Source organism: Triplophysa dalaica, chromosome 11 (assembly GCF_015846415.1).
Source record: "Triplophysa dalaica isolate WHDGS20190420 chromosome 11, ASM1584641v1, whole genome shotgun sequence".
In the NCBI taxonomy this organism is placed as follows: Eukaryota; Metazoa; Chordata; class Actinopteri; order Cypriniformes; family Nemacheilidae; genus Triplophysa; species Triplophysa dalaica.
In genome coordinates, this window is record NC_079552.1 from 4,967,630 (window position 1) to 4,982,266 (window position 14,637).

Sequence of the window (14,637 nt, forward strand, 5' to 3'; positions counted from 1 at the left end):
TGAAGTTAACACCAGAGGGTGCCAAAGCTTTTTGTGTTTCCACACATCAAATTACTCCTGTTTTTAGCCTATTCTCCCCTCCCCAGTTTATCCATATCGTGTTTTATAAAAAGGGGGTTAATTCCCAACCATACCCTTCCTAATAGATGCAGGATTCGAAAATATCTGCGTTTCAGTCTCTGCCACCTTAGGGAAATAAATCCAGGAAGCTGCCACATTGAACTGTCAAAACAGAACCGTTCAAAGGCTTTATTGGCAGAATTTAAATGCAGCAGGTAGTCTGTCTGAGGCCAACTCTCCGGGCGATGGGATTTTTCTCGTGTGGGTCTAGAAATATTGCAGCAGACGGTCTTCACCACTGTCACCGTTCGCACTGCGACACAGGACACGGCCACTGGAAATGTGACCCAATACTTGAATGACCTGCCAAATGGGCAGTAATAAACTCTATTAGTAATCACCTCAGTGTTGGGCCGAGCCCGTCCTGCATTCCTTCGGCTGCCAAAATCATTTGGGGGCTTGGAGGTGGGGTTGGAGAGCTGACAGTAGAGAAAAGAATGGAGGTGGGGAGTTTTAGATGAGGAAAGTGAACTTGCTTCAACTTGTGCTCCGACTTAAAGGTACAGTTCACCCATAAATTACAATTTGAGTTGTTCCAAATCAGCCTCAATTTCTTTGTTCTGATGAACACAGAGAAAGATATTTGGAAGAATGCCTGTAACCAAACGGGTCTTGGCCACCATTGACTACCATAGTGGGAAAAATGACAATGGTTGTCAAAAGTGTCCCAGAATTGTTTGCTGTCCTACATTTTCCAAATATCTTCTTTTGTGTTCAATAGAACAAACACATTTATAAAGCAATTTTACCTAGTCGATGGTGGCCAAGAACAGTTTGGTTGCATGCATTATTCAGAATATCGTTCACTGTTCATCAGAATAAAGAAATTTATACAGATTTGGAACAACATGAGGGTGAATAAATGAAGACAGAGTTTTCATTTTGGGGTGAAATGTTCCTATAATATAAGACCTTATACATGATACCACAACTACGAAAGAGGACTTGTAATGACTAAGGTTAGTTTATTTGGTCTAAATTTTTTCAATTGGCTGACATTTAAAACGACATAAAGGTAACAAGTCATCCAATATTTCTATTAATGTTAAGACTACAGACTAATTAGACACAGTCAAATTCTAATAAATGATGTTTGTTTGTACATGTGAGAGCATAGATAATAACGCTTTAAAGCTTCAATATAATACAAATGCGGAGTATAAATAACAGTTACCAAAAATATTACAAACAAAAATAAAGTGTACAAAATAGCATGTGTCAAAGCGCATGAATAGACTATTTAACCATATAAAATAAGTTCTTATATTGATTTTAATTAAGTAGTCATACCAGTTGTGGTGTTGAAATGAACTATGTTTGATAACTTAACCCCACATTCCCTCCGCTCATCAGACATAACATATTTGTTTTAAATTCTAATTTAGAGTTTAGAAATCTGTCAAATCTCAAAGTTCAAATCTGTCAATGTATTTTTTTTTCGTTAATCATAATTATCATGATTGCTTTACTTTGAAACTGCTAATTGGTGCGTTTTAAACCAATATGTTTGCTATCTTAACCTAACAAAAGTTCTGGCTCTTCTATTCTTAGTCACAGGATATCGGATATAAATTCCGCAGCTAAGTCGTGCATGTCGAAGACATTTTGGGATATGTGCTGGAGATGCTGCCAGGATTGGCTCCCAGGGTGGCAGGCGGACACTAGGAGTGACAGATGTCTGATATGCTGGTGTTGATTTGCCAAACCATGGTTTCAGCCTCAATCCTGGCTGATGAGTCCCATTACAACAGCAAATTGCATGCTCCCATAACCATATGCAGCTTCAGTCACGTAAGTGACTCGGAGACAATATCCAGAAGAAAATCTTTTAATGATTGAGTGTGCTGACCACATAACAACACTCTTTTACAAACCAAAGCTTTGCTGACAGTTTGCTGTTTGCATATTGCTTAGGTTACACTGTTACTGTTACATATCTGTAAATAACAAATAATGGGTAAATTAGTCATATTTTTATTGAATATGTGTGGAGAGTGAAACCGATACCTCCATTTTTAAAACGTTCATAAGTCTTGTTTTTTGTGCATTACAATTAATATCAAGCAAACTGCAGTTAGATTATTTGTTCTTGTAATAACAACAAACAATTTTTAACAACCACAAAAAAATAACACCATAAAGTAACATGATTTATTAAAATTAAAAAAGTTGACGTTATCTATATTTGCAAGTAAACTCTTCATGTGTTATTCAGCCATACAATATTTATAATCTGTATTTTAAATATTGGTCACCGCTACTGTGTGTGTGTTTTAGTCACAGTGGATACATATAATGTTAAAGTTTGGCCAAAAGAAGGTGTATCTTTTAACTCATACCTTGTGGAATAGCCTTCATTTAAATGCCTATGGTGACTTGCAAAGCTGACTACGTAGTCGGCTCACTAGGTTGTATATGTAAGAGTTGAGAAACTGTCCAAAAAATTTACAGACTGTCTCTGCTTTTCTTTTATTTATGTTCGTGATTGTCTTGTCTGCGTCTGAGGAAACTGGATTATTAAATGGATAAGTGGAAAGCCCACACTTGCAGAAATAAGTCTGGGAGGTTTTGATTATTTCATTAGCGAGCAAAGTAAAAAAAATAATAATGATAAAACCTCTCTTCTAATGCAGAGTGAAAAGGTTTATCCTTTCACATATTATTCCATCCAGCATTGCTCACAGTGACAAGCAGTAGAATTGAATTAGGAAGATGTGGCTCGGGGCTCTGCTACAGCTGTGGATGTTTGATATGGGGTTTAAGGTGAGGGTAAAGCTGGCTCGACCTGAAAGACCAGTCAAGACACATTCCACATTAAATACCGGGCTTAGTGAGATTTCTCAGAAACCGATTTTGGGCTTTACTCCCATGGAACAAGTTAAATTAATGTCACATTATGAATAGTTGGGATAAAGGAAGATTTGAGCAAGTAGTGATGATTGGAAATTATTTTTTAATAATTCACTTGGCCATAAAGTGGCCATAGAACATGAATATTGTTTATTGACACCCATTTCTTATCAATAGTTTAGATAGACCTGGTTCCTGGAAAACAATGTCTGCCAAATGTGTAACGTGTCGTAAAATTGTGACAACATGGTTAGTGTCTATGGCTTTTCTTAACTGCATTTCAAACAAAATGATTTTCGCCAACAATTACACAACTGCATAAAAAGGAGGCTTATTCGATTGGGGGCATATCTTGAGGGTACTAGACTACACTGACAACACGTCTAAGATCAAAGCCAGCTAAATTTACTTTTGGCTGTCATTCTGAGGAGGGCATGCTTGCCAGGTCTCCCCAGGATACATGGCAGGGCCAATGTTTCGGTATCCCTCGCTCCAGATTGGTTTCAAAGCGCTGCGAGAAAATAGATGTGGTCCCATGAAGGCCACAAGTGCAATCGTCAGATTAACTGGAGGGGATGAGGTCAATGTTTCTGCGCACTGAACCAGTTGCTCGTGGGCCGTGTCAATGGATAATTGACAAATAAACGGAACATTTGTCTTATCCTGTGACAGCAAATTTTGATAAAACACTGTTATTTTATATTAATAATAATCATTATTTTATATTTTTTTGTAAGCATAAGACACACAATTTATTAATCAACTAGGTTATTCTGTATATCATATCATATCATATCATTCAAAAATGTGAAATATTTTTATCCAAAATATTTGTCATTCTGAAATTTATTATCATTTCAAACCAACATGTTGGTATTTTCTGTAGAATGCACAAGTAGAGATAAAAAAACCCAGCTCTGTTTATACAACGTCCGTAATGGCAATGTCTGTCTAGCTCCTAAAACAACATTAAAACATAATAAAGGTGTTCCTCAACTATTCTAAAAGCATTACTTTCAAACAAAAACAATAGCTTTATGAGGCACAAACTGAAATTGAAATCGTCATTTAATGAAAATCTGTATCTCCCTTGAAGCTTGCTCATCTGAGCCACGTCCAGGTTTAAAAAGTTTTAATGCACAACTACATTGGTTTCCTGATGTATAGATTAATGTAATGAGCTATTTGATAAATTCTGGGTGTGAACATGAGTTGAAAAGGATTTTACTGTATTAAAACATACTGTATATATTTGTATGTACTGTATATACAGTTTATGCATAGCTTGAACTACTGCACATATTTTTATTTATTGAATGTTTATATACAACCGCGGAAAAAAATTAGAGACCATTCCAGAGACCATTTTTCTGATTTTAAAACTTACAAGTTACAGGTATGCTATGTGTTTAGGTAAAATATTTTTTTTTATTCTGTGAACTACCAACGATATTTCTCTCAAATTTCAAATATATATTATATAATACTGCAAAGATAACAAAAATACTGCAAAGATAGCAAGTTCATATTCACTGATAAGCAATAATATTGGAACATTTATTTTGAAAAAGTTCAAAAAAGATTTTTATGTGACAAACTGGATTTTTTTCACAGTTGTATGTGTCTTGTCACTCTTTCACATTAATGTTGTATGGCTCTGTCACTCTTGAGGTTTGATTTTGTTGAAATTCAACAAACACTGGACTGGAATGGCCACAATACATCTAGAAATGCTGATTTGTAATGAAAATTTGTAATGGTCTCTTAATTATTTTTCTGCTACTGCATATGTATTTTATCATTTGAATTATTCTTATCCTGTGTTTGTTCACAGACAAAAACAGAAACAGCACATAGGCCTGCTTCAACACTGAGGTGAGTAAACAATCACTTTAACAGTTTTTCTTTAAACCACCAAACATCAATGAATTACGTCTTCATCATGTCCAACACTGTACAAATTGAAATCTTAGGAGCGTTTAACATCAGCCATAAATCTCACAGCTGTATGTTTGCAGTTTGCTCTGTATTGATTATACAATATGCATCATGTCAAATAGAGTCAATGTTATCGAAAAACAAACGAGAGCACGATGGGAACAGACAACGTTTAGAAAACACACAGGAATACCCAACCCTTTGCTTTCTGAACAGAAATAACAACAGCACAGCATGTAAATGGAATAATGAAGATAAAGTAGACTTCACTACGATGTTGGGATGCAACTTCCCTCAAAGAAGCTCATTGGCGGCAGCAAAGTTGAGAGGAGTGACAGGACGTGTCCTCAAATGCAATGATCGGATTTCTGGGTTTGCTACAATCACCTCCAGTATGAGTCTGTGTGCCAATGAAATATAGATGACTCTGAATACATTTGCCTATCCAAAAACACCCGATCAGTTTAGAGAAGGGCAGAACATTGAAATCCTTAGGGTCCTCGATTCTCTTTCCTGTCCATCAGCTCTAACCCGCCGCTTGATTGCGGCTGATGGAACGTCTGAACGTCTCAGACACAAGACGGAATAGGAAATCAGTTTGGCTAATCAGTCATAAAGCTGAGAGCTGACCAGGGAGAATAAATGGAGCCAGAATGCATGCAAACAGGCATAAGTTAAGAGAAAATGAAAGCTGGCATTGCCATGGGAACCACGGTGCGCGTCTGAATGAAAATGTATCACCACGACGTGGAAATAGATGACGTTTTCCTCTTTCAGCCAAACCTCAAATTAACTCGGTTTATAAAGGAAGGGCAACAAAGACAGAGTAGTCTAATATCTTGCGTAGATGATATTGGGAACAATAGCTTGTTGCGCGCTGAATGCAACTCATTCTCGGCTCGGTTTTGTGAGCATGCAAAGATGTATTGTCCATGAGGTGAAGGAGAACATATGATTTTAAAACATGAACAAATAAGGCAGGGTTACGCACCATTCAGAATTGAACTTTCCAGTTCCAGTTGGAAAATTCCTCATCCTGTGGCCAAGGCAAATTCAATCCAAATGCAAAACCGAGAGGCAATTCTTCAATTCGGAAATTTGATGTACTGTCGAACGTGTCGATGTTAAAAAGAAAATCTGAGTATCAGGTATAAAGGGTCAGAAGATCGATGGGAAAGAAATTAACCAGCAGCTGTATGTACATTAAAAGCAAGCACGTGCCAGCGTGTTGATTCATCCATCATCATTTTTCTAATGGATTTAGGCAGTCGCCCATATTTCCACTGACAACGGCATGCATTCATTACTCACATTGACACGTCGACCCTCCATCAGAAACGTCTGAACGCACATCATCAATAAAGCTTCCTTGTTTTTTTTTTATTGAACAACCAGTCGAATGTTTCTTTGTATGAGAAGACTATTAAAACAATGAACATTTTGGTTGAATGTCATTTTTTACTGGCTGACAATGACTTAATCTGTTGACCTTAAAATACATTTCTCATCCTTATTGAGGTTACAATGAGGGTTGAAAGTAACCCATCAGTTCTGCTGTTTTTTTCTTGTCTTTTATTTTGCGTTTTATACTGCCTGTTGACAGTAAACATTTCCTGATCATTTCCGTATTCATTTTTGAGGAAACTCTTGGCTTTGAGCGCTTTGGCGGGTGATACATTGTGAAAAGCTGCCAATTAGCCAGTCAGTTCTAAATGGATTCTTTTTGTTGCTCTCGGGGAAACTGCAGCTCTTTCCTTGAACCATCGCTCTTATAGGGGGGGAGGGGTCACACCAATCGCAAAATTAGTGTTTTGCGCAAGTAAATTACATACGAAGTCAATTAAAAAACGACAGGCGATTTGAATGACGGTAAGGGGAAGGCGGGATGGCCAAGAACGCGCACCAATCTCCTGTACCTCGCAAGTTGAAAATCACGCGAAAATCACAAACTTTTCCAGCGAGTAATAAAGAGGTTGCAGACGACTTCCGAGAAATGACAACAAGCCAAATCTTACAGTAGTTGTGTTTTGTCGGCATAGAGTGGGACATAACATTGCCTGATACACAATTAATTGAACAGACAAATGTGGAACACTCTCCAAGAGGTAAAGATATAATAAATAAAATTAAAAAAGATGTAAATAAATAAGCAATAAAGAGAAGACAAGGACATCTACAGAGGGTTCACAACAAGGTGCAAAAGCCTCAAGAATAGGATGGGCGTCTAAAACAGCCAAACTATTTTCGGAAACTACTATCAACCTGCATAAAATAAAATTACTGAGAAGGCTTTGAATATCTCATGATATGAGGAGACAACATCTTCAGTAAAATATCTTCAGGCAGTGGGATTTCGTTTCCATGCATGACTTCCTAAGGCACTGGGTCACTGGTGTTTTTTTGGTGATGTAAAAGAAGGAAGCATCCGGATTAGTTCATCACTTGTCTGGATGTTGTGAAGTTTGTTTTTTCCTTTATCATGAAGAGGATAACGCCATCATCCACCACTTTTATCTTATATAGACATCCAGGATTTATTGTTGCTGAGCTCACCAGTGTGTTTTTTTTCTTTTGCAGAATGTACCAAATTGTTGATTTGGCAACTCTTCATTTTCCAGGGATCTTTCTGATGGATTTGTTGCGTTTTTGAAACCTAACTATGGTCTATATCATGGAGATCTCCCTGAACCGCATGATGTGGGTGCACAGCAACAGCTTCCAAATGCAAACACCACATGTAGAATCAACTCCAGAGTCCAGACCTTTAACATGCTTAATTTATTTAAATGATTTAACCAAAAGCCCACACCCATTAATAAAACAGCTTTTGATTCGACTGTCCAATGACGTTTGGTCCCTTGAAAAAGAGGGAGCTATAAAGAGCTGTAATTCCTAAATCATTCAGCTAATCTCGATGTGAATACACTTATGTAACCATATAACCATGAGTATGGGCCATTATGTATTTTACGGTATTGCATTTGTTTTAAAAACATACATTTCGCTTTGTCCTATAATTGGGGTCAAACAGTTTCAAGCAAGCCCTGTTTTCTTTCACTCTGTGTAAACACAACAGACATATCAATATGTAATGAGTTTCACAGTGAGTATAATATCAATATTTCAAACTTACATTAAAGCCATCATGTACAGTTTTGTGGATAATGAATTAAATATCCAATCTAAGTATAATGCAGTTTGCACAGTTTGTTTTGTCAAACGTCTACTGTTAAAGCTCAGTTAGTGGATTATACTGACAGTGACAGTGACAAATGATGCAACCGCAAGAACAGAACATGTACATTAAATTCATTGTTTCTGTTTCTGTTTATTACTTTCAGAAAAGGACAACATTTCTGCTCAGATGATGTTGAAACCATCAGTCATGCTAAAAGTAATTAGTTTCCACAAATGGAATAAGATATACTTTTCAAATCCCAGCCACGATCTGTGCAATGGGTCGCTTGATAGCCTCGCTGCAGAGTCAGACCTACAATAAAAAACATACATATACATACATATTATTTTACAATTTAAAGGAGCAGTGTGGAGATTTTAGTGGCATCTAGTGCCACTAGACATTTTTCCTTGAAGATCGAGAAATCTGAAGCTTTGTTACATTGGTTGTGCTTATTACGCAATATCTTTGAATTTGATCGTTGCAGATGTTTTATTTGGTTTCTATTACATTGTGCCGCACTGCTAATCTCAGGGTTTATGAAAATCAAATATGAACAATTATATCCAATCTTTGCTTAGATTAGCAGAGATAAATGTACAGTAGACACATACATTTAATCCTACAGGTTGAGTTTTTTCAGCATGAATACGATGTTTTTTTGTTTAAAATGCAAATATTTTTTACACAAGTTTCCACTGAAAGTTCAATAGAAAAACTTAAACACTCTTAATGTTGGGTTATTTTAACCCAGAGGGGATAAAAAACATGAACAAACACAACGTTTGGGTTAAATTAACCCAGCAGATGGTTAATATTTGACCCAACAATGGGTTAAAACAAATACCAAACTGTAATACAGTTCGTAGTAGGGAAGGAAGGAGGCGGGAACCCGCGAACGTTAAATAAAGTTTAATCAAAATAAACAAACAATAACACGGAAGTAAAAGGCCGGCAGCCACCACAAGGTCATCTCTCGTCGTACACTCTGCCGCTCGTCCTTTTTTTGTTTCCGATCTCCACCGTGAGAGATACGGAGCAGCGTCATTCCCTCACAGCTCTCGTCCCGCCTTGCTCGTCACACTAACATATATAACTTATATACAGAAGGATTAATGAACAATTTACACATTGTTTAACTCCACTGTTTCATTAAAGCCAAATGTAGGAAGTGGAAAAATTCTTAACATTACGGTATGTCCTTCTACTTCAACTTCCAGTTATTTTCTAACGTTTGTATGATTCATAATTAATAATAGCTTCAAACTGTAAGTCTTGCTTACCATTCTATCTGTAGTAAATAAACAAGTTGGTGTGAATTAATGAATTCACGTAATGCTAATCAATAGTCAGGCCAACCAAGTCTTTTCAAATGCGGATTTGATATTTCAGGTCCCCGTGCAAGACAAAAAGATTAATGTTACCAAGAGAAAGCAGGCAGGATATTGAGGTTAAGAACACTTGATTTTGATCATGCGCCCACAGCTGCTCTCTCACTGAAATATTCACAGAGTAAGATTTCTCCAGTCTCTTTAAAGTTTGAGGTACATTTTTCCATTAAAGTCGCACATGGGCCTGCAATCCGCTGATAAGAGGCGGACCTGGCGTGATACATATCTGATGAGCATTTCAGTTGCGGAGATCAATAAGCCCTGATGCAGGGCAAGCGTAGACCCGTCTTGCCCGGCTTCGTCATCACTGAGGGCTTTTACAATGAGCCCCATTGACAGATCGGGTCTGTGTGACCCTGTGAGTGACGCCCAGGTTAAAGGAACAGACATGCACTAATCTAACATCAGAACGCCGCTGTTTCTCTGTGAGACAATCCACTACATACCTAGCAAAATCAATACTATAGTTCTCGATACACTCTGCCCACAGTTTGCTTTAATTTATGTGACTGAATGTTTGTGAGCAAAAGAAGGGGTGGATTGGTTTGGGGCTAACGTAAGAAAAAAAATATTTTTTTAATTTTGTACCTTTTTTTAATGGAAATTGAGATACATGCCAGTAAGTGCATGTGGATGTAAACATTTTGTGCACCCTAAAGAAGCCCTCAGACAAGTACTGTATATGGTAGAAAGTTACAGGGACGCATTATTCGATTAATTATTTGCACAAACCCAGACTAGGTTTCAAATAAAAGGATTTGCCTTATCTGTAAATTACTCTTTCTACTGTGAAGCACAAAAGAAGATATTCTGAGAATGTCTCGGTGGTTTTGTGCCTGTACGGTGGGAACCAATGGGGGTCAATGATGTTTGGTTACAGACTTTATTCAAAAGATCTTTTTTTATCAATTATTTTGGTGTGAATTATTCCTTAAATGCATTCATTTTAGTTATTCTTTTTAATTATTCGATCATCTGAAGCACAAAGCTACAAGATTTGATCTGATAGAATACAGCTCAGATTTTTTTATCCCAGTGAGAATAGCATGCGGGTCGATAAATGTTCTTGTTGGTCGACTACATTCTTCCATGAAATATGATCAAATGCAAGCATCAGTCGAGAGAAACTTTTGACAACTTTTGAAGATGTAGTCAAAGCAGAAGCACATTCATATCAGGGCCGACTTGAACATACATAGTGTTCATATATTCAATGGCAGAGCGTTTCAGAGGAGAGTTTATGTTCGGTGATGTATGAAGAGATAGGGAAAGCCATGTCCGATTGTGAGGATGTGATGTTAGTCGCTGCTTTGGTCTCTTACTCTGCACTTTCAGAGAAAAGTTTTTTTTCTCACTGAAGTGGTACCCTAAGCTACTCTTCTGTACATTTTTTAGATATACAGAAAATCATACACCTTACCTGCCTTATTGTACCCTAAGGACCTGTTGTCCTACAGTTTAATGTTTTGCACCCCTAATTTTTAACTGGTACACAACTGGTCCTTATGGAACAATAATGTCCCGAAAAGTTACACCATTTTATGTGTTGTGTACCTATAAATGTACAAAAAGGAATCTTTAAGGGTACCACCCTTTTTTATGCCTTTTTTCTGACAATGTGGTGAAGAGGTCACATATAAAGGGTTAAAGATGAAAGAGATTAGATGGTGGTTAAGTTTTTGAAGTGAATTGCAGGTTATGCTTGTAGTTCAAAAATAAGTTATTTAATATTTCCGAAATCATTCACAATAAAGATGCATCATAAAAGCGCACAAGCAAAAAGACAAATTTTGTTTGTAAACAAAATGAAAGTGCAATCAAGTATATAACAGGCTTATTTAAAATGCCACTATGCAAATTATTAACTTTACAAATTGCACTTTATTGTTTTTGCCAAGACTTTAATAAAATATAAAGTTGATATCTGTTAAACCCTACATTATTTCAGAGCATACATGGACGAACTAGTTAACAATAAGAGTGATATATTATAAAACTTAACTTGGAGATGACAACCACAAATACAAGTTTAGTAAAGTGTTAGATCAGATACCACAGAGCAACACTTGCTTTGCAGCCACCACATTCTGGAAATCCACAGCTATTAAAATCTTTAGCCTCAGTGACTGTTATTTTTTGTGATAGCCTCAATGTATATTTTTAAGTTGATGGATGCATGATAGGACAGTTCTGAGAAAATGTTAAAACCTAAAAATACTGTATGTTACAATTGCAAAGGGATTCATTTGGTGTCCTTGCAAGCTATAGCACTTTGCAAATCGTGGGTCTCTCTTGTTTCTGCATTTAATAGCGGGAAATTCTCACAGTGCGATTTCCCTTGTTAAAATAGGCCAAATTCATTTCCCCTAAACTTAAATGTATAGTTGTCACTCTTAAACCGTTGCTTCCTCTTCACTTTACACAAGTGCTCATGTGTTGCATGCTTGATGTTACATCTTTTATCTTTTGCATGAATAATAACTCCGCCCACTATGGAGAGGCATTTTATTGTTTAAGCTTAATGTCCTCGTAGAAAGAAGTTAAATAATGATGTTTAATAATCTGCCGTATTTGGCGCTGCTGATATAATTTGGCATAATTCAATTTTGTCAAAGTTGTGATTTGAATTCACCATCTGGTGAGATATAACAACGCTCTTTAATCGTGCTCTTCAGTTGTGTTTGTTGGCCCTTCTGTCTGAGCTGATCCGATTCTGATTCTCCCCAGGCAGGGCAGGTAGTCCCCGGCGGCAGCGCGGAAGTCTTTCCGGAGAAAGATGTAAAACACAGGATCCAGCAGGCTGTTTAGACTCAAAAAGCCTCTCCCCATCTGATAGGGCACAAACACAGCCCTCTCCCACACACACGTGCTGGCGTGCATCAGCAGTCCGATGTACTTCACACAGCCGATTAAATGATAGGGCCCCAACACCGTGACAAATATGATCACCAGAAGGGTGAGCAGACCCCTGATTCTCCTCTTTTCCTCGAATAAAAGTGAGTTGATTGCCATTAGCGAGTGGACGGTCTGTCTTTGGAGACCTACAATGAAGCTCAGGGGTATGATGAAGGACAGGAGCAGGGTTATCAGTCTGTAGGTGATAAATCTGCCCTCTGAGGGATACTTTTCAATACAAAGAGTGTAATTTTGCCGCTTGGGAAAGAGCTTTTCTATAGCAGTGATTTGCGCCACCATAAGTAAAGTCCAAACGGCGAGTGCTAGCCAGCAAGCAAACTTTAAGCTACCCACATGCTTAAAGCTGAGAGGTCTGGCGATGGCCAGGTGACGCTCCAGAGCGATGATGCACATAAAAAAGATTCCCGCGTAAATGCTGCTGTAAAACAACAGACCGATGATCTGGCAGGTCTTGGGTCCGAAGCGCCAGTAGTGACCGTTTGCATAATAGTCCATCCAAAAAGGCAAAGTGAGGAGCTGTACAAGATCGGATATCAAGAGGTTAATGACATAGACGGGTAAAACGTTTTCTGATTTGATTAACCTGTAGAGTCCGAATAGCGCCGTTAGGTTTAAAGGAACGCCGATGATGAAAAAGGTCCCGTACAGGACAGGAAGGAAGATGCCGTCTTGGCTAAAGTCTATTCCACAAGAATTTCCCATAGATGCAACAGTCAGGCTTCCCATACTGCTGATGTTAGACTTGCTCTCCATCTTTTGCCTGTGACAGAGATATTTTGTTAAACATTTAGTGATAGATGTCATAGATACTGTATCTACTGTTCATAGTAATGGAACGGTAAAGTAACAATAAAGGATAGTTCACACCAAAATAGGAATAATGTCATCCTTCACTCACCCTCAATTTGTTTCAAACCTATATAAATTACTTTGTTCTGTTAGACACAAAGAAAGATATTTGGAAGAATGTAATCAAACAGATCTCATCTCCCATTGACTCCCATAGTATTTATTTTCCTTACTATGGTGCAATCTAAATGAGATCTGAAATACACACTGAAAAAAATTACTTGTCGAACTCACTTAAAACATTTTCAAATTTCACTTAATAAAACCAAGTACAACTTACTAAACAGAATAAGTAAGTAAATTCTCCTTTTTAAATACCAAGTTTTTGTTAAAATATCAAATCAACGTTACTTAAAGTAAAGTTACGCTGAACCAAAACATGTGTCTAACTCAAACTTCACGCTGCACTTCCTTATGAAATATTCTAATCTTTACAACATAGATGGTCAGGTGAGAAGAGGTTGTCTCTGTACTGGCATTAGAACAGTTACAGTTACAGTTACTAATCAATAAGATAAATAATTCACTTTATCAGTATTATAGTGCCTCCCTCAGCATAGGCAAAAGCACCGCTCTTCTGAACAACGAGAACAATTTAAATAACCCAAACTTAAAAAAAGACCTTAAACTTAAAGATAAATCAACAAAAAACAAGAACAAGTCTTACAGAAAATCACTTAAAATGACAGTTAATCTTGAAAATGAATCTCCTAATGCAGTCAGATACAAAGCATGCTGGGAAATACATATCAACAGCCGAGGTAGTTATATCTACAAAAAGAATTATGTAGTCTCAACACAAAATAAATAAGTGAAGTTAACTTGACCAATTTAAATGGGTTTAAAATAATAAAATGGAGTTGGATTTACTTAATCATTTGTTCAAATAAAATAACTTAAACAAAATAATTATTTTTTTTACCACAATTAGTAAATTTTATTCGCAAGATTTTTATGTTATTTTAACTAAATTGTTTTGTTAAAAACAGGAACATAAAAAAGTAGTTTAATAATCTATTTTCATAAAATCTACAATGGCACATAATATTGGTTTTCAGTGTAGGTTTGGAACAATCTGAGGGTGAGTAAATGATGACAAAATTGAATTTTTGGGGGCAAACTATCCCTTTAACATCAGTTTTGACAAAAATAACAAAAAACGTAATTTTTGCATTATTGTAATCCATCAATATTTTAATGACTTCATTCAAGAAGCCCTTGTGAAATCTTTTCAACAACTTATGTCATACGACACTTTGTGTTTTTGTGTTACAATTTCCGGATGTTCGGGTGTGCTTGCCATTTATTCCAGTTTCAGCCATCGGGGCCAGACCAGGACTAACGGGGGGGAAAGTGGCTCCCAGAGGGAGGGCACACAATCAGCATCATTATTAC

The 14,637-nt window shown here is 37.0% G+C and overlaps 1 protein-coding gene across 1 annotated transcript; it reads right to left on the reverse strand.

Moving 5' to 3' along the window:
- Window positions 1-11,631: 11,631 nt before the first annotated feature.
- Window positions 11,632-13,146, reverse strand: zgc:171579 (uncharacterized protein LOC557116 homolog). The gene has a single exon (XM_056761347.1). The coding sequence runs from the start codon at window positions 13,144-13,146 to the stop codon at window positions 12,136-12,138; it is 1,011 nt and encodes a 336-aa protein (XP_056617325.1). The 3' UTR covers window positions 11,632-12,135.
- Window positions 13,147-14,637: the final 1,491 nt, after the last annotated feature.

What these genes read in the sequence shown, in the direction of transcription:
- zgc:171579 (XM_056761347.1), bottom strand. Translation starts at nt 13,146, where the DNA reads ATGGAGAGCAAGTCTAACATCAGCAGTATGGGAAGCCTGACTGTTGCA.